Source organism: Hordeum vulgare, chromosome 1H, assembly GCF_904849725.1.
Source record: "Hordeum vulgare subsp. vulgare chromosome 1H, MorexV3_pseudomolecules_assembly, whole genome shotgun sequence".
Lineage (NCBI taxonomy): Eukaryota > Viridiplantae > Streptophyta > Magnoliopsida > Poales > Poaceae > Hordeum > Hordeum vulgare.
Genome location: NC_058518.1, coordinates 445896955 through 445918303, shown reverse-complemented (window position 1 = coordinate 445918303; position 21349 = coordinate 445896955). Strand labels below are relative to the sequence as shown.

Below are 21349 nucleotides of genomic sequence, written 5' to 3'. Positions count from 1 at the left end.
ATAATGAAAGATTCCATAATCCAGATCAAGTTAGCAATTAGCAGTAAAGAGATCAAAATAGCCATAGAAGACCATAAGATAGTTGAAGATTCACAATCGAGAACAAATTAGCAGTTCGCCAAAAAATAAATTAGCCATTAGAGGACATAAGATGTGTGAACGCAGTGTGGTAGTTATATAAATTTAACAATAGAGGATTCCATAATCCAGATCAAATTAGCAGTTTGCCGTAAAGAGATCAAATTAGCCATTAGAGGACCGTAAGATATGTGAGTACTTTCTGTCTAAGTCCAGGATGAGCAAGTATGAAACAAACTGCCATATGTTGAAAGTAATCAGCAGGAATCATCAAATTAGCCTGACTGTTCTGCTAGTTATCAACTTAAAACTAGGAAGTTCCCAGCAAACCAATAAGATGCACTGAAGAATCCAGATCCCACTCGAGAAGCGCCAACGACAAGAACATCACTTCTGAAAATCATATCCATACCAACAAACCAGAATCATATTTAGTGGAGTTGACACTAATCAAAGACATGAGTAGAGTGTTAAGGGCAAAATATTCGTTCAAGCTTCCAGTTCAGAACCTTCAACTCTCCATTGTTTTAGTATATAGCAATCACTCCTAACCTCTTTTTGCTCAAAGTGGTCAACATTACCCAAATACAGGAGGCCACTGATGTTAACAGTTAAACCAACACAAGTGGATGGGTGGGATCTTTCTTTATCATTAAAGTTAAAAATATGTGCACACCAAAATTTGATTTTGTGTCAGAAGTGCGATCATGGACAACAGTATGAAGAACAGTAAACCCACAAATCCAAGTATGACCAATTCATATATAAATGTATGAACATTTTTACTGCATTCAGAGCTCATGTACATGCGATCTTTACTTCCTATCATAGGTGATAAATTTGCAAGTTCAAAGATACAAGCAGCCAAATGTCAAAGCCTAACTTCCTGAAACAGTATGGTAACCAAGTAATTTATAGCCAAATCAAAATTTGATAATCTGCTATACAAACTGAGTATGAACTGATATTTCCATTCCGGACCCTTGTTTGAGACTTCTAGCATTTTCTTGATTCGGACCAAAAGATGACATCATATTCCATCAAAACCACATGCAAGTTGAAGCAGATACCATAATCAGCAAGATGTCACACAACAGAAACCAAGTAAGATGCTTCATGACAGTTGAAAGAATCAGATGTGCACACTACCAACTCCAAGCTGCGCCAAAGAGATGAGGCCACCGAGTGCAAGTTCAAATTGAAAACTACCACAAAGACCAAATAACGTAATATGCTTCAGTATCACTAATCAGAAGTCCAAACCAATTTGATAGCTTCAGCAAGTCCCCGCACTAGCCGAATTTCCAACTCTACAATCTTGCAATAAAACTTCCACCACTGCAAATCAATGAACAGCTCAAAATATAGTCGTCATACTTAATATTTCTTCAACGAAAGTCCATAATGAAATCTTGGCAATGAGTGGAAATAAGTATGGAATCTAAGTGTAAGATTATGTGGTTGTAGAGGACTCCTTCATCCAGAACGAAGCTTCCAAACTAGCCTTTAGAACTCTCCACTTCTGCGGATCAGTTAGAATACTCAGGTAATTGGTTCTCTAACGGAATAGAAAATGTGAAATAAGGTCTCTAAACAGATTTTTCACGCAGCATGACCTCAAATAAAATTGTCAAGTAGACCTGCAATGAATAAAAGACCTAGCCAGTTTGGAGAAAGCTGCTCGACATCTTAGACATTTAGTTAAGTTATGCACATTGGTTTGAATTATTGTCGCTGTATAGTACTAACAAGAGAAGAACAATGTTTGGAATGTATAAAAGTTACCAAAGAGAAGTTTGACAAGATCGACTCAAGAAGAATCTCCTAAAGCTCCTCTGTATCATTTTGTCCACGCAAGCCTTACTCTAAAATGTTGGAGAACAACCAAATATCAAATATGCTTGGAACAGAAACGGAACTGCTCACATGGAGATATCAAATAGGAGGAGAATATATCCAGACAGTTCAGTCACGCTTCGAGACACATTTGAATCCTCAACCGTGCAGGCCTGACCAACAACTCCGATCCTGAACTTAAGATATCATCTGATGAGCTAAAGGGAACAGCCAATACAATCTCCGCTGGTTTGTCTCTAAAGGCGCATATACCATGAATGAGATAAAATTCACCTTGTACTACGTGACAAACAGAATCATTGATTAGCCATTGAAGAAGAGAGAACGGGGCTTATTTTGCAATGAAGGCAGACCAGACACTGACCTGACTCTAAATACAGGGAACATCCACTAATTCCAACATATACTGCAAACAACAAACCTAGCAGGCCAACAAAACGGAAACACATGGATTGGGGATATAACAAAGTAAACCAGAGAGATCACAAACCAAAAAGATGACAGATTTTGACTGGTTACCAGCATGGCTTGCGCTAAACAATCTGCAACTACAGGAAGGCGGAAGCAAAAAATCACCATCAATGCTACATGCGAAAAGGAACTTAGACAACAGAAGTTTCTTCAGGAGATAAAAATAGAGAGCACTGAGTTTTTTCGGTTGTAGGATGTCCCATCTACATTGAAGCTCCAGAGCAACCTTCGAATCTTGTACATCCACCAAATCAATCTGAATATTCAAATTTTGTCTTCATAAGATAGTTTATAGGAGTATGTTGGAACAAATTACGATGAATTGGAAAGGTGTAGTGTTTAGAAGATTTTCGAACAGATAGCTCAGCAACAGGTTGGGCCTAAATCATCAATTAGGATCTGCAATGACAGGAGACCTTCCTGTGAATTTTTGCTTTGGGGAAACGAAGCTTCTTAAACAGCTAAATAATGCATCAAACAGTGAGGGGATAGGATAAGCCTGCTTGGCCGGGAGAGATCAGTTAGGCAACAACACCAGTTCCAGATAGCAAACTATATTATCTCTCGTCACAATATCTGCAAGGACACATGGTTACCAAGGGAAGAGAAAACCATGTCTTAGAAATATAACGTTCAAAGCGAATCAGGAAAGATGAAGTCAATCTAAGAAACCGCCTGTAACATGATGTACCAAGAGGCACCTTCCGGGAAGTCCCAAAAGTCAAATAGCTGGAGAACCAACAGTTGATATCAGAGATGTTGTAAGCTAAATTCGACCGTGCAAACAAAGAAACTAAATTGAGGAGGGTCAATAATCCAAACACAGTTTGCAAATTCTCTGATCCCCATTCCATGGTTAACGATCCAATCCAACTTCAATCCGAAACGAAAACTTCAGCACACAAGATCCTGGCTTCTCATAAGGCATTGAGCCATAACCAATCAAAATAACCACAAACAGTAAAGCAAACCTCCACCCTTCGATTCATCACTCCACAACCATCGCCCTCCTACATCTGAAGGAGAACAAACACATACCACAAGCGAGATCAGCTGTTACAGCGAGAACCAACAAGAATCCACCTCGTATTAAGGGATAGCAGTACTCATGTTGAGCCATCAGACAAAGATAAATCGAAGAACTTAAAGGTATAGCCACTCAAATCTGATGTCACCGAGACCAGTGTGACCAAACATGGGAAACTGACCTGCCTCAAGTCCCCTTCACAATACTGTTCATGTACCATAGGGAGGTTCATTTCCAGACCTGATCCAGTCCTGCAAGCTAACTCACGGAGGTGGCCGAGAACAAATGAAACAAACAGGACCGTCTACGAGACACTTACCTGACTCCATGTACAGAGGTTGGGGCACCAAATCCAAACTATTATATCCTGCAACCCACACTCGGAGAAGACCAAAAGAACACGGGGATCAAGAGTGCCGAAAACACCGAATCAAAACATTAAACAGATTCTGCGTCATTAGCCACATGGCCTGGGCTAAAGAAAAAATCTGCAACCAGAAGGAGGGCAGGAGCAAAAACTTGTATCGAAGACATGGCCAAGTAGCTAAATGAAGTAAAAAAAAGGAGGAGTCTATTTCAGTTGTAGGATGTGCCATTAGTTGAAAGCTTCGGATTGTCCTTAGATTCATGCACCTTCGCATATCTGTATTATAAAATATTGCCTAGTAAGATAATTTGTAGGTTATGTAAGTTATGATGAATTGAAACAATGCTCATAGATTTAGAAGATCTGCAAACGAATTCATCATCAGGTTGGACTTAAGTTCATCAACTGCAACCTGCAACAAGCAAGAGGCCTTTCTATAAATTTTCAGTTAGGGGAAAATGTTACTTTTATATAAATAGCTAAAGCATGGATCAAACGATGGGCTGGGAACAAGTAAGCATGTGGCGGCTAGGAAGTTCAGCTATGGTTGACGGACGACAACACCAGTTCCAAACTGCAGTTGTATCATTTCCATGTCAGTATCTACAAGAGCTGAGAATTGCCGACTAAGGCGGAGAAGACATATAGCTGAATGAAATAGAAATAAGAGGACAAGAGGTTTAAGTTTTTTCTGGTTGTAGGATGTGCCACTAGTTTGAAGCTTCATTATTTCACCTTTGCAGCTAAATCTTAGTTTGAAATATTACCTAGTAAGAGATCTTATTTTTATTATCTAAGTCAAGGAATTTTAAGAAGATGTTAGATATAGAAGAACTGCAAACTCAATATCAGGTTGGTGGTCTTGAGTTCGTAAACAATGACCTGCAACGAGCAAAATACATCTCTATAAATGTTTCAGTAAGGGGAAAACTAGTAGGATTAGAAAACTAAGTACAGACGAATGAGAAGGTAAAGGATGAGTAAGTCTGTCTCCACTGTGAAGGTCAGGTAGACAACACGGGTTCCAATTTTTATCCCTTGCAAGACACGATCTGCAAGAGCTAAAAATGGCTAAGGCAGGGAAAACTAGTGTCTGCTGAGTTCTAATGAATATTGAATAAGGAAGGTCCAAAAGGTTTAGCCACAGAAAAAGAACCGCCATGCTGAGCCAAAATAGGAGCAGCCGCTAGGCCCGTGTAATTCCAGATTCTGGATAACCAGCAAACAATCCGAATCAGAATCCTTGGGAGAATAATTGAAACTGTGGAGAAGAACGAATTGAACAGAATTTTGATCATCCAAACACAGGTCGGTCAGCAAGAAGATAGTACGTCGTTCTCACTAAGCCAAGTAATCCCAATTTCTGACAATCAGCAACAAATCCAAATCAAAGTTGTGAGGCTAAAACTGAACGAATCCAAAGCAAATGAAGTGAAATTCAGAGGGATCATCTGAACATGGATATCAAGTTCCAGGTTGATGAGCGATCCAAAACTTCAGTCCAACACCAAACATAGACTCTGACCATATCAGAAACCAAACCTCCACCCTTTCGGTTCATCTCTGAGGAACCACTTCCTGCTTCTGCTGAATCTGAAGGAGCACAAACACAGACCACAAGCGAGATCAACTGCTACAATGAGAATCCACCAATACCCCAAATCCACCTCATATTAGCTGATTATATGATGGAACTCATGATGAGATCTAGAAGACCACACTGGCAACATGCATTTAATCCTCAAACCCCTTCGACATATCAGATACTATCCAGCAACCAACCCATGGAGGCCAACACAAAATGAACCAACAGTTACTGACCTGAGTACCTGACACCGTGAAATGCACACAGCAAAGGTTTGCATATGTAGGCCCAGACTTCGTAAATATATCCTGCAGTGCAACCCACACACGTATAGGAAGACCAACACAGGGATCAAGAGTACAAATATAACCAATCAAACAACAAAGAGATGGATAGCGAACCAGAAGTTTTTTGACTTGCTACAAGCATTGTCTTAGGCAAAACAGATCTGCAGCGACATGGAGGGCATAAGCAAAAACCTAAATAAAAAACATGAAAATGTAGCTGAATGAAATAAAAATAGGAGGGTAAGAGATTAAGTTTTCCTCCGGTTGTAAGATATGCCACTAGTTTGAAACTTCATTCTTGCACCTTTTGCAGCTAAATCTGAATTAAAAATATTGCCTGGTAAGAGACCTTATTAACATTATCTCAGTTAAGGAATTGAGTAGATAGTGGTTTTAGAAGAACTGCAAACTTAGCATCAGGTTGGTGGCCTTGAGTTCGTAAACCTGCAACGAGCAAGGTACCTTTCTATAAATGTTTCGGTCAGGGGAAAACTAGGATTAGAAAACTAGGTACAAACGAGTGAGCAGGTAATGGATGAGTAAGCCTGTGTCAACTGGGAAGGTCAGGTAGACAACTACAGGTTCCAATTATATCCCTTGCAATCTGCAAGAGCTAAGAATGACCAAGGCAGGGAAAACTAATGTCTGATGAGTTCTAATTAATGATATTGAGTAATAAGAAAGTTCAAAAAAGTTGAGCCACGAAATAGGAACCGCCATGCTGGCAAGGGATCATAGGAGTACCCGCTAGGCCCGTGTAATTCCAGTTTCTGGACAAGCAACAACCAATCCAAATCAGACTTGTTGTGAGAATAATTGAACAGTGGAGAAGAAGAAATTAAAACAGAGTTGGGTCATCCAAACACAGGTCAGCAAGAAGATAGTAAGCCGCTCCCACTAGGCCAAGTAATCCCAATTTCTGGACAGTGAGAAGCAAATCGAAATCAGAATTGCTGGGAGGCTAAAATTGAACTCAGGAGAGGAAGTAATTAAATAGAGGTAGTAATATTATTCATCCAAACGCAAATCAGCCAAAGATAGGTCGCTCCGGTCCGGTCCGCTTAGCCGTGTAATCCCAATTTCTGGAGAACCAACAATCAACGAACCAAAATCAGATATGTTGCGCGCTGTGCAAACCAAATAGATGAATTGGGAGGTTTTGATTTATATTGTTATCCAAGTGCAGATCGAAGTTGCAGGTTGATTGAGATCCAATTGATCGCCCTGAGAATATCTGACCATAACAGAGTAACCGCTGAACCGTAGCCAATCAACCAATCAATCAATCAAAATAACCATGAACAGAAATCAAACCTCAACTCCGCCCTTCTAAATAACCTACCATCACTTCAGAACTACCGCTCGCCATCTTGCTTGTGTATCCAAGATGAGAGCACACATACCAAAAGCGGGATCAGCTGGTAAAGTAGTAAGAATCCACGAGGGCCTCAAAGAATCGACCTCGTGTTAACTGATACATACTCGATCGGGAACCTAGAACCGGGAGACCGCACGGGCGACGGCCGTTGAATCCAAATCTTCTGAAATCACCGAGGGACGCAGGCAGGCGACGGAACCAAGGAACCGACCCGACCCGACCCGACCGATGGAGTTCGAGAAACTGACCTAGGGTCGCACGGAATCAGACGCGGGAAGCGAAATCGATGGAATCCCCCATCGATCGATCGATCGGATCGCTACCCCCGGAAGCGGGCCGAATCCCCTGCGAGCACAGGAAGCAAAGCCGGCGAGGAGCGGAGCAAAAATCAAAGGCGATTCGAAACGAATCGAGATGAGGGACGAGAAAGAAAGAGGAAGGAAACAGTCGCGGAGACGCGAGGAGGCGACTCGGGCGGAGGCGCGGCCCGAAACGAGAGCTCCGAAGAGAGAGGGAGGAGGCGAGAGCGCGGGGTGGAGAGGGCGCACCTGGGCGCCTTTTATAGCCGGAGGCGGAGGCGGAGGCGGTGGGCGGCCTGGCGCCAACCGGATCCTTACCGGACACGGCTTCGTCTTCGCCGCGCTGGCGGTGGTTTTCCGTGGACGGGTGGGCGGCGGAAATCAAAAGCGAGCGGAATTGGTGGATCGGGCTGGATCTTGACTTGGTTTGGTTCGGTTCGGGTGGACGGGCGGCTGGCATGTCGGCAACGCGACGCGGGAGATAGTTGCGCTGCGCGTGGACCTTGGGTTGGGACTTGGGACGTGGGTCGCACCGACGGACCGGGAAGTTTCCAGGCTGCTCGGGGGTCGCGACGGCCCATGTGCCTGCGGTTGATTGCTGACCGTGTCTCTCGCGCGCGAGCCACGACTAACTCGTGGATGAGAACGTGCAAACAAGTGGTGAGGTGGCCCGTGGGGTGGTCGTGAGAACCCCGCATCCCATCCCCTCCCGTAAATATTTTTGCGGGACGCGGTAAAAAATTCTCTCAACCGGGTCGGGAGGCCGATCCGAGCTCAGCCTCTATCCGCAGCAAGATTTGGCAGGAGGGACATTTTCGCGCGGCCTTTCCCGCTTCCCCCACCCGTCACCACCATTGCCTCGCCACCGCACACTCCGGTGCATCCTCCGTGGCCGTCCCTCGCCGCCATGGACGCCTCCTTGCTGCGCCCCGTCACCATCGAGGTCGCGCACGCTCCTTCCCCAGATCTCGTCGACGGCCATGTTGGCCCCGTCGTCGCTCAAGCTAGCGCTGCGCCTTCCCCGGCTCTCGTCGCCGGCCATGTTGGCCCCGCCTGCGCCGTGTCGGGCGGAAATCCGACAGCCCCCGCCGCGAAGGCTCACGCTCCGGGCGCTAAGGCTGTTGTGCGATCTCGGCCGACGGCGGAGAAGGTCACCAAGGTCGCGGGCGTCAAGAGGACGAGGATTCAGGCTCCTCCTTCATCCTCTCACTCCATCCCGGAAAGAGATGCCCCGACGATGCCGTTCAACGGTGTCGCTCACCCCGCAAGCCAGGTGTTCGACGAAATGGTCGGAAGGTATGCGTCTTCGGTCATGGTCATTTCCTTTCGTTTTCGCCATTTGTTGCGATAACTCGTGACTTGTCAATCGTTCAATATAGCCAAAGATCGAAGAACTACATGATCTTGGAAGATCAAGCTTTGATCCAAACATGGAGTGCGGTGTCTCTTGATGTATGCACGGGTACATTTCAAACCGCCAAGAGATATTGACAAAGGATCGAAAAACAATACTTCCGCATTATGGCAAAGTATCCCAATACGACTCCACGCACATTTCGATCGCTTGAAGGGCGTTGGAAGAATATCAAGCCTATGTGCAGCCGTTGGGCAGCTTGCTTAGAGCAAGTATGCAATGCACTTTCAAGTGGCACCGTGAAGTCGGACTATGTGAGTTTGTTTTGCCTTTGTTCAAGTTGTGTGTAACCATATTTGCATCATGAGAATTGATTACATCACTTTATTTACATTGTTTAGGACAAGATTGTCCAACATAGATACAAAGACATGAAAGCTTCGGAAGGCAAATTCTTCAAACTAGAGCATTGTTGGAAGTTGCTCCAAACGTGCGAGAAGTGGAAGTTGATCGACAAAGAATCTTTCTTGCTCGCCGAAGAGAACAAGATCATGTCAATGAACCGCGATGACATGGACGACCTCACCAAAACATGGCATGATATGGCAAGGAGAGAGATCTTGAAGAGGAGGATGGAAAACTCTGCTCCATATGGTGGCATTGATATGACAAGGAGATAGATCTTGAACATGGCATGATATGGCAAGGAGATAGATCTTAAACATGGCATGATATGGCAGGGAGTGAAGATCGACCAAGATGATGCAAGACCCTTTTTTGCGTTTGTCGTACTGAACTTGGCTTTTATTTCCGCGTAAAACTATGTTATGTTTGTTTGAATTTGAACTTATTTGTGAGAACTTATGTCAAATGCGAGAACTTATTTTCTGTTTTCGGGGCGACCGGCCGTGTCCGAACAAACCCCGCAAAAGCCGACCCGTATAAAAGCATATTCGACGAATATACTTTTATACGGGTCCGTTTGGGGGGTCTACATCCATGTCAGGCCGCGCCGACCCGCAAAAGGGGTTTTGCGCGAACCGCAAACGCGTTTTGCGGACCGGCATTATGCGGGGTCTGCTAGAGTTGCTCTAACTCCTAAGGCCTCGTTTGGTTAAGGGGGATTGGGGAGGTTTTGAGAGGGAGGGATTTCAGGGGATTGGGTGAATCCCTTTGTTCCACCCAATCCTCTCAAATCCCCGGGGTTTTGCTTTCACTAGTCCCCCGAGGAGGGTTTTGAAACACATGGATAGGAAGGGATTGAAAGGGAACGGAGGGGATTGGGCTAAGCAAACCCCTCCTACCAAATGGGCGCCCGAGGATCTGTGGGGTTTCTGGCCCTCCCGGGGATTTTCCTCTCAAAACCTCCCCAATCCCCCTTAACCAAACGAGGCCTAAACGTGTGGTACATGGAATCAGCTGTCGTGTTTACACAATCAATGTACTCAGAAACTTTTCTATTTTTATTCAAGTCAAAAAACTTATTTTATTTTATTTGTGGATAAGAGCATCTATAACCGGACCCCTCATACACCAACCCATCCGTGTAACAGCAACAAGAACCAAATAATAATGAAAAATTGCAGTTCGTAAATTAACCTCAATCCACCGCAAGAATGCCCGTTATTACTAGCTTTCAGAGCACTATCCATTATTCACCAATAATGTGTACATAACAGAGGACCATTCACTGAAAATACAATGTACCATTGTACCCACATTTCGTACAAGTGCAAGGAACGCGGGTAAATAACAAGTAAATAATGTAGTTCATAGATATAAAAGAATAAAAAAAGTTGACAGTAACCACTTACTGAGTTTAGGAACTCATAATTCTAGTGAAATGCATGAAAATTATTTCATATTTTTTCCAGTTGTCATTTAAAGACTAGAAGCATAGCATGGTGCGCCAAAGATGTACTCACATGATAATGATCGACCAAACCAACCAGCAAAAGTACTTGGATTCAAAAGCCTGCAAAACATGCACATATTAATGAAGGCAACACAAACTTGATTCCAAAAAATTACAGATAATTTATTGCATATACTAACAGAACATATAGAACATCTGGAAACTGTCAACGACAAATGAAAGGAGATATAATCTACCTTCCAGCCTGGCAGTAAAGTAAAATTTCTGGGTTCTGTGTCACTGTCTTTTCAGATAAATCCTTGTCCAGAACAGTAGTTAAAACAAGAATTGAATAAACTTGTTCCGGCAATACCTGAAACAAAAGCAGAACTGCATGCACACAATATGAGAATGCAGACAAGAGCAACTAGCATCCAGTATGCTTAAATGAAATATGAGAAAGATCTGAAGGTGAAATAAGGTGGCGGCCAAAGTGATGTTCCTTTGTGACTTGCAGTATCTGAATAAAGCCAATTAACGATGACTTGTAGAACGAATACTGTGAAAGGAAGGCAGTACGGTTGTATGAGTATTGTCCATGCATAGCCTTTCCAAGAACCTGAATCTGCCAAAAAGGAAAAGCAGAAGTTGAAAACCATCAAAAAATTCAGTACACCAACCATTATGTAGTCAAATTATTAGACCAACAGTTGAGCAATTATCTAGAACACAAAAATTATCTAGGTAACACATATCAAACTCTTGCCCACAACTTCAGTTGTATTTTGAACATTTCAGGGAAATATTTACACTGTCGTTCACATCAACAAAGCTTGGGATATACTTTTGGCTTGCTAAATCTTCTATGAGCTCAGTTTACATGAGAAACATCTCAAGAAATTAAAACAATGGCCAGCGATATTTTAAGGAGAAGGCATACAAAACTCAGTAAGTGGTTAGTACCATCGTTATTATTGCATAATGTACTACCACAGTTAGTATTGCATAAGATTTAATGAGACTTGGAGCAACAATGAGCTGGAAGCCTGAAATGATAGGCATCAGTTTAATGAGACTTGGAGCAACAATGAGCTGGAAGCCTGAAATGATAGGCATCAGTGCAGTGGCTTGAAGACTTGGGAGTAGGGCGACATGACAGCCTCCTGTACCATCTTCCTTGGGTCGCCTGGATCGGGCCCCCACCTCACCTCGCTCATGTTGGGTGTCTCGACGAACATCATGGTGAACTCGCCCACCTTCTCCACTCGTCCTCGCTTGCCGGCGCGCAAGAACGGGTTGTTGCCCCTATGGTATGAGAAGATGCCACTTGTGAGCCGCACGATGTCCCCGGGCTCAAAGGCGTCACACTCGGTGCCCCACAGCAGGAAATGCACCGCCGCCGTCTCATCAGCCACCAGCAACGGGCATGTCTCCTCCCTGCCATGCGCGTTTGCATGGGTCGGGCGGGCCGCCTTGTCAACCACAATGAACGTCGTGTTCACGGTGTTGGTCGCTGCCGGGACGAGGTCCTTGAGTTTCACGTCCATCCTCCCGCCACCTACAGTTTCTTCGGCCTGCAACAGAATTGTCAATAACCAGAGTAAGTGCACATGAACTAGCTACATTTGCATTACAAAAGCCGAACTTCACTGCATCTAGTCCATGCTCAGCGTTCATGCGAAGTAGGGTCCGTCCTGTACCGGGCAATTGAACGAACACCTTGTGGTCGTCCGAGGAAAATCTCTAGACCAGCATCCAGGCAACAAAACCAAACGCATGAGAAAGATGAGAAGAAGAAAAGTGCGGCGATCTTGCCCCTTTTGCGTCATCGCGATGACGCGGGCTTGCCCTTCCACCGCCGCCTGAGTTAACCCTCACTCCTCACCATTTCTCCCCACTAACACCTCTGCTCCTGCTTTATGTTTACCTTGGTGCGATCCAATTGTGTTGACTACGGCAGGATCGGAACTCCTTTTGCCCGATCTTGTCGGGTCCATCAGACAAACCACATCACTCTTCCACCCCCATACTCTAGCCCGAGACACGGCTCCTCCCCCCTGCTCCATCTGTACGCAATTTCATCCACCACCGCCAACTCACCTACTTAGCTTTGTAGATCAAGTGCATAGACTAAAGGTAGCTCAATCTACTTCTACAGAAGCCGTTGGACTTGGAAAGAAAAAAACGGAACTTGAAAATCATGCTTCCAAAATTGTAAAACCAGTTTCATTGACCTACCATATCCAACAGAACTATCTTGCAGCAGGCAATTAAAGCATCTTACCCAGACAATTGAATGCTAATTTCTTTTCTTTTCCTGGTAGGACAATTCTAACCAGAGAATTTTTGTGTTAATAATAAAAGTACAAATGTGTTGTAAATTTCTCATCAAATTTGAACAGATAAATCAATGTCAATGAAAGGAGTAGGACATGTCTGTACTTCTATAAAAAAGACAGTTCTCCTCGAATTTGAACAGATGAATCAAAGATTGCTAGAAATCCTGTTAGAAATCTACATGACAGATTAGTGCAATGAGTGAGAGGATAGGCATTAGCAGAACATGTTTAATTAATTATCAGAAGATAACATTCTTTAGACATCACTGAACAGTTTAGCTATAATAAGAATGGTGCAGCCAACATTCTGTTCTCAGCTAGATGCCAAATTCAGTCAGTCTAATACAAAGGTGGAAGCTCCTTCTAGTTCCTGTACTATAGAACATAAAGAAACATAACATTCTCGGTGGGTGCTAGTGTGTAATGTGGGTGCTAATGTTCTCATGGGAATATAGACTTGAATATTTAATTAAACCAAGCATCAAAGCCTACAAACACTATAACAGTAATATATAATCTGAAATTCTCTCTGAAAGAACTATATATAATCTGAAGAATCATACAGCAGCAAATAATGACAGGCTGCAGCCACTTGTTTCTGTATGTACCACTAAGCTCCAAAATATGGCTCACCAAACTAAGTTCAAAATATGCAATACCAAATCAAGTACTATTCTGGCTAAGTTACAAGCAGCTTCAACCCTGCACCTTCAATACAATCCATGCATCGGTTCATAATCAAAAGCTAATGAAGAACTGTCAGCAGCAGACCTAGGATACCCTATCCCACATCTGTTTCCTATCATCTGTGTGATGTTCTTCAGAACCAGATACTAACTGCTACGCAGTGGCGGAGCTAGCATTTAACATCAGGGTGGTCCCCCCCCCCCAAAAAAAAATATATTTTTCAAGTAATATAACATGTGCACGTTCTAACTAGTTATCAATATCCCATAGAAATAGATCAATATGGTCTTAAAAACAAACTAGAATTCCCAATTAAGACCAAGTTTTGCATAAAGAAGCGTACAAAATACATACTACATGGACCATAATACATACTCCCTCCGTTCCAAAATATAAGACCTTTTAAAGATTTCACTAGGAGACTACATACGGAACAAAATGAATGAATGTACACTCTAAAATATGCCTATATACATCCGTATGTAGTTTATAGTGCAATCTCTAAAAGGTCTTATGGGAGTATGTGTTCATCAGTTCATGTACTGGATATCATAGTGCAAAAAAAGCAAACCCTAAAACAAAAATTGGGGGTTTTCTGTACCTTAAATAGATTTGCACACTTGCTGCCGACGGACAGTGGTTACTAAGCGGCAGCAACGGCCGTCGGCTTTGCAGGGAGGGCGAAGGGACGAAGGGCGGAAGCAGAGGCGACAGGGTCAGGGGCGCAGCCGGGCAGGGCAGGGGCGTGGGGGAGCGGCTGCAGCAGTGGATGTGGAGCCGAGGGCCAGGCACGCGTCGGGCCAGAGGGAGAGGCGGGCTCGGCTCCGGCCGGCAACCGGCGAGGCGAGGAACGGCGGCTGCCAACTGGGATGCTGTCTTGTGCGTGTTGCGAGGGCGTCGGGACGAGGCGGCTGTTCTGCTCGATGGGGACAAAACCAGGGTGTGGGTGTGGCTGCAGTTGATGGATCAATCGGTAAGTGTTATTGGGCCTATTTTTTTTTTGCTGGCCCAGTTAGAAATTAGGGGTATAAGCTGACCCAAAATACCAGCGGTCACCGTGTAGCTCCGCCCCTACTGCTACGTCATCAAATCCAGTGAGGAGATAGTGAGCGTCAAATAGACCGGCAAACGCATAGGAGCTGCGAGCGAGCCATGGGGTATGGGACGGTCCGTTAGCACTTTCACCGATCCATCGGGTTTTTCTTGTTTTGGAAACTTTCTAAAAGATCCTTGAATCGGTTTTTTTGTTTTCTTTTTTCTTTATTCTTTTTTTCTGTTTTTGTTTAAAAAATGTTTTGAAATTTGAAAAATATTCCTGAATTTGAAAAATGTTCCGGCATTTGAGAAAATATTTGGGAATTTAAAAATATTTGGAAATTTAAAAACTGTTCTGGAATTTTTATCAAGATGTTTCGGATTATTCAACTACATCCTTGATGTTCGTCCGTCCTGCTTCATCTATGACGAACACCATCATGTCTGAAGACGGTGGCATTATCCGGTACTCCCTCCGTTCCTAAATATAAGTCTTTTAAGCGATTTCACTAAGGGTCCACATACTGAGCAAAATGATTGAATCTATACTCTAAAGTATGTCTATATACATCCGTATGTAGTCCACTAGTGAAATCTTTACAAAGACTTATATTTAGAAACGGAGGGAGTAGTATATCTATACCTAATAATAAAGAGGCTATTGCTTCCGTCGGAAAACCCACCACGATATTTTTATAAAAAAGTCCCTGTAATTTTTGTTATTCAACCCGCGCTTCATCATTTATCTGCAACGCAAAAGGAAAAATGATTCGCTGCAAAAATTATACCCGTACGCATCGCCTCCTCCCGTCGACCCTGGGCCACCCTCGCCTGCGCCCAGGCCGCCGCCACACCACTCGCCGCCGCGTCAAACCTCAACCGCCACCGCTGCTGATCTCAACCCACCCGCCTCCGCGGCTGTACCTCTCCCCGCTCATTGCCCCCGTTGCGGCGCTCGAGCGCATCGCGTCGACCCTGGTCCACCCTGGCCTGTGCCCAGGCCGTTGCCACACCACTCGCCACCGCGGCCGACCTCAACCACCACTGCTGTCGATCTCAACCCACCCGCCTCTGCGGGCGTACCTCTGCCCGCTTGCTGCCCCCGTTTTGGCGCTCGAGCGCATCGCGTCGACCCTGGTCCACCCTGGCCTGTGCCCAGGCCGTTGCCACACCACTCGCCGCCGCGGCCGACCTCAACCACCACTGCTGTCGATCTCAACCCACCCGCCTCCGCGGGCGTACCTCTGCTCGCTTGCTGCCCCCGTTTTGGCGCTCGAGCAGAGCTTCTAGATCAAATCAACGCGACAGCTACGACGACTTGGGATAATGCGTTTGCTCGATACATAACGGCGTCGGCGTGCGGATAAGGCGCGGCAGAGCGAAGTACTTGCAAGTGGAGGCGGGCCTCCATGGCTCACATGGGAACTCTGAGGTTATGGCGCGGCAACGACGACTCCTTATGGCCAGATAGAGGCACCTAACCCTTGCTCCCCTCATCGTATCACCTCCTCCGACAGGAACTCATCACTTAAAATGATGGGGATAACTCTCTATATAAAGAGGTCCAACCGTTCCTCAACTAACGGTAAAGAGAGTAAACTTTAGCACCACCACATCACCACTTGCCATCTTACTCAAGGACTTAATTTGAGATTTCAGATTTTATAGATGGACCAAACCCATGAATTCTAACAGATAGGTCATGCACCACTACCATCAGGTGCTTCAGCGGTAGGGATATATCCAACTGCCACCAACCCTCACAACAGGAAAAAAGATCTGATCCTGACTTTTTCCTCAACCGCCACCGCTGCTGATCTCAACCCACCCGCCTCCGCGGCTGTACCTCTCCCCGCTCATTGCCCCCGTTGCGGCGCTCGAGCGCATCGCGTCGACCCTGGTCCACCCTGGCCTGTGCCCAGGCCGTTGCCACACCACTCATCGCCGCGGCCGACCTCAACCACCACTGCTGTCGATCTCAACCCACCGCCTCTGCGGGCGTACCTTCGCCCGCTTGCTGCCCCCGTTTTGGCGCTCGAGCGCATCGCGTCGACCCTGGTCCACCCTGGCCTGTGCCCAGGCCGTTGCCACACCACTCGCCGCCGCGGCCGACCTCAACCACCACTGCTGTCGATCTCAACCCACCCGCCTCCACGGGCGTACCTCTGCCCGCTTGCTGCCCCCGTTTTGGCGCTCGAGCACAGCTTCTAGATCAAATCAACGCGACCGCTACGACGACTTGGGATGATGCGTTTGCTCGATGCAGAACGGCGGCGGCGTGCGGATAAGGCGCGGCAGAGCGAAGTACTTGCAAGTGGAGGCGGGCCTCCATGGCTCACATGGGAACTCTGAGGTTATGGCGCGGCAACGACGACTCCTTATGGCCAGATAGAGGCACCTAACCCTTGCTCCCCTCATCGTATCACCTCCTCCGACAGGAACTCATCACTTAAAATGATGGGGATAACTCTCTATATAAAGAGGTCCAACCGTTCCTCGACTAACAGTAAAGAGAGTAAACTTTAGCACCACCACATCACCACTTGCCATCTTACTCAAGGACTTAATTTGAGATTTCAGATTTTATAGATGGACCAAACCCATGAATTCTAACAGATAGGTCATGCACCACTACCATCAGGTGCTTCAGCGGTAGGGATATATCCAACTGCCACCAACCCTCACAACAGGAAAAAAGATCTGATCCTGACTTTTTCCTCAACCGCCACCGCTGCTGATCTCAACCCACCCGCCTCCGCGGCTGTACCTCTCCCCGCTCATTGCCCCCGTTGCGGCGCTCGAGCGCATCACGTCGACCCTGGTCCACCCTGGCCTGTGCCCAGGCCGTTGCCACACCACTCACCGTCGTGGCCGACCTCAACCACCACTTCTGTCGATCTCAACCCACCCGCCTCTGCGGGCGTACCTCTGCCCGCTTGCTGCCCCCGTTTTGGCGCTCGAGCGCATCGCGTCGACCCTGGTACACCCTGGCCTGTGCCCAGGCCGTTGCCACACCACTCGCCGCCGCGGCCGACCTCAACCACCACTGCTGTCGATCTCAACCCACCCGCCTCCGCGGGCGTACCTCTGCCCGCTTGCTGCCCCCGTTTTGGCGCTCGAGCACAGCTTCTAGATCAAATCAACGCGACGGCTACGACGACTTGGGATGATGCGTTTGCTCGATGCAGAACGGCGTCGGCGTGCGGATAAGGCGCGGCAGAGCGAAGTACTTGCAAGTGGAGGCGGGCCTCCATGGCTCACATGGGAACTCTGAGGTTATGGCGCGGCAACGACGACTCCTTATGGCCAGATAGAGGCACCTAAGCCTTGCTCCCCTCATCGTATCACCTCCTCCGACAGGAACTCATCACTTAAAATGATGGGGATAACTCTCTATATAAAGAGGTCCAACCGTTCCTCAACTAACGGTAAAGAGAGTAAACTTTAGCACCACCACATCACCACTTGCCATCTTACTCAAGGACTTAATTTGAGATTTCAGATTTTATAGATGGACCAAACCCATGAATTCTAACACATAGGTCATGCACCACTACCATCAGGTGCTTCAGCGGTAGGGATATATCCAACTGCCACCAACCCTCACAACAGGAAAAAAGATCTGATCCTGACTTTTTCCTCAACCGCCACCGCTGCTGATCTCAACCCACCCGCCTCCGCGGATGTACCTCTCCCCGCTCATTGCCCCCGTTGCGGCGCTCGAGCGCATCGCGTCGACCCTGGTCCACCCTGGCCTGTGCCCAGGCCGTTGCCACACCACTCATCGCCGCGGCCGACCTCAACCACCACTGCTGTCGATCTCAACCCACCGCCTCTGCGGGCGTACCTCTGCCCGCTTGCTGCCCCCGTTTTGGCGCTCGAGCGCATCGCGTTGACCCTGGTCCACCCTGGCCTGTGCCCAGGCCGTTGCCACACCACTCGCCGCCGCGGCCGACCTCAACCACCACTGCTGTCGATCTCAACCCACCCGCCTCCGCGGGCGTACCTCTGCCCGCTTGCTGCCCCCGTTTTGGCGCTCGAGCACAGCTTCTAGATCAAATCAACGCGACAGCTACGACGACTTGGGATGATGCGTTTGCTCGATGCAGAACGGCGGCGGCGTGCGGATAAGGCGCGGCAGAGCGAAGTACTTGCAAGTGGAGGCGGGCCTCCATGGCTCACATGGGAACTCTGAGGTTATGGCGCGGCAACGACGACTCCTTATGGCCAGATAGAGGCACCTAACCCTTGCTCCCCTCATCGTATCACCTCCTCCGACAGGAACTCATCACTTCAAATGATGGGGATAACTCTCTATATAAAGAGGTCCAACCGTTCCTCAACTAACGGTAAAGAGAGTAAACTTTAGCACCACCACATCACCACTTGCCATCTTACTCAAGGACTTAATTTGAGATTTCAGATTTTATAGATGGACCAAACCCATGAATTCTAACAGATAGGTCATGCACCACTACCATCAGGTGCTTCAGCGGTAGGGATATATCCAACTGCAACCAACCCTCACAACAGGAAAAAAGATCTGATCCTGACTTTTTCCTCAACCGCCACCGCTGCTGATCTCAACCCACCCGCCTCCGCGGCTGTACCTCTCCCCGCTCATTGCCCCCGTTGCGGCGCTCGAGCGCATCGCGTCGACCCTGGTCCACCCTGGCCTGTGCCCAGGCCGTTGCCACACCACTCACCGCCGTAGCCGACCTCAACCACCACTGCTGTCGATCTCAACCCACCCGCCTCTGCGGGCGTACCTCTGCCCGCTTGCTGTCCCCGTTTTGGCGCTCGAGCGCATCGCGTCGACCCTGGTACACCCTGGCCTGTGCCCAGGCCGTTGCCACACCACTCGCCGCCGCGGCCGACCTCAACCACCACTGTTGTCGATCTCAACCCACCCGCCTGCGCGGGCGTACCTCTGCCCGCTTGCTGCCCCCGTTTTGGCGGTCGAGCACAGCTTCTAGATCAAATCAACGCGACAGCTACGACGACTTGGGATGATGCGTTTGCTCGATGCAGAACGGCGGCGGCGTGCGGATAAGGCGCGGCAGAGCGAAGTACTTGCAAGTGGAGGCGGGCCTCCATGGCTCACATGGGAACTCTGAGGTTATGGCGCGGCAACGACGACTCCTTATGGCCAGATAGAGGCACCTAACCCTTGCTCCCCTCATCGTATCACCTCCTCCGACAGGAACTCATCACTTAAAATGATGGGGATAACTCTCTATATAAAGAGGTCCAACCGTTCCTCAACTAACGGTAAAGAGAGTAAACTTTAGCACCACCACATCACCACTTGCCATCTTACTCAAGGACTTAATTTGAGATTTCAGATTTTATAGATGGACCAAACCCATGAGTTCTAACAGATAGGTCATGCACCACTACCATCAGGTGCTTCAGCGGTAGGGATATATCCAACTGCCACCAACCCTCACAACAGGAAAAAAGATCTGATCCTGACTTTTTCCTCAACCGCCACCGCTGCTGATCTCAACCCACCCGCCTCCGCGGCTGTACCTCTCCCCGCTCATTGCCCCCGTTGCGGCGCTCGAGCGCATCGCGTCGACCCTGGTCCACCCTGGCCTGTGCCCAGGCCGTTGCCACACCACTCATCGCCGCGGCCGACCTCAACCACCACTTCTGTCGATCTCAACCCACCGCCTCTGCGGGCGTACCTCTCCCGCTTGCTGCCCCCGTTTTGGCGCTCGAGCGCATCGCGTCGACCCTGGTCCACCCTGGCCTGTGCCCAGGCCGTTGCCACACCACTCGCCGCCGCGGCCGACCTCAACCACCACTGCTGTCGATCTCAACCCACCCGCCTCCGCGGGCGTACCTCTGCCCGCTTGCTGCCCCCGTTTTGGCGCTCGAGCACAGCTTCTAGATCAAATCAACGCGACGGCTACGACGACTTGGGATGATGCGTTTGCTCGATGCAGAACGGCGGCGGCGTGCGGATAAGGCGCGGCAGAGCGAAGTACTTGCAAGTGGAGGCGGGCCTCCATGGCTCACATGGGAACTCTGAGGTTATGGCGCGGCAACGACGACTCCTTATGGCCAGATAGAGGCACCTAACCCTTGCTCCCCTCATCGTATCACCTCCTCCGACAGGAACTCATCACTTCAAATGATGGGGATAACTCTCTATATAAAGAGGTCCAACCGTTCCTCAACTAACGGTAAAGAGAGTAAACTTTAGCACCACCACATCACCACTTGCCATCTTACTCAAGGACTTAATTTGAGATTTCAGATTTTATAGATGGACCAAACCCATGAATTCTAACAGATAGGTCATGCACCACTACCATCAGGTGCTTCAGCGGTAGGGATATATCCAACTGCCACCAACCCTCACAACAGGAAAAAAGATCTGATCCTGACTTTTTCCTCAACCGCCACCGCTGCTGATCTCAACCCACCCGCCTCCGCGGCTGTACCTCTCCCCGCTCATTGCCCCCGTTGCGGCGCTCGAGCGCATCGCGTCGACCCTGGTCCACCCTGGCCTGTGCCCAGGCCGTTGCCACACCACTCACCGCCGTAGCCGACCTCAACCACCACTGCTGTCGATCTCAACCCACCCGCCTCTGCGGGCGTACCTCTGCCCGCTTGCTGTCCCCGTTTTGGCGCTCGAGCGCATCGCGTCGACCCTGGTACACCCTGGCCTGTGCCCAGGCCGTTGCCACACCACTCGCCGCCGCGGCCGACCTCAACCACC

The 21349-nt window shown here is 47.8% G+C and overlaps 1 protein-coding gene across 6 annotated transcripts; it reads right to left on the bottom strand.

Annotated features, from left to right (window-relative positions):
• Positions 1-820: 820 nt before the first annotated feature.
• LOC123443831 (SOSS complex subunit B homolog) lies at positions 821-13389 on the bottom strand. Of its 6 annotated transcripts, none has more exons than XM_045120361.1 (4): positions 11767-13389; positions 10816-11183; positions 10629-10678; positions 821-1416 (listed from the first exon to the last, which is right to left on the bottom strand). In XM_045120361.1, exons 1-2 carry the CDS (start codon positions 12103-12105, stop codon positions 10986-10988), a joined length of 537 nt encoding a protein of 178 aa, XP_044976296.1. In that variant the 5' UTR covers positions 12106-13389; the 3' UTR covers positions 821-1416; positions 10629-10678; positions 10816-10985. The 6 variants fall into 6 exon arrangements, 4 of the variants coding, with proteins under 4 accessions (XP_044976296.1, XP_044976306.1, XP_044976301.1 ...); XM_045120371.1 differs by lacking the exon at positions 821-1416 and adding an exon at positions 10294-10393; XM_045120366.1 differs by lacking the exon at positions 821-1416 and having other exon boundaries at positions 10294-10678.
• Positions 13390-21349: the final 7960 nt, after the last annotated feature.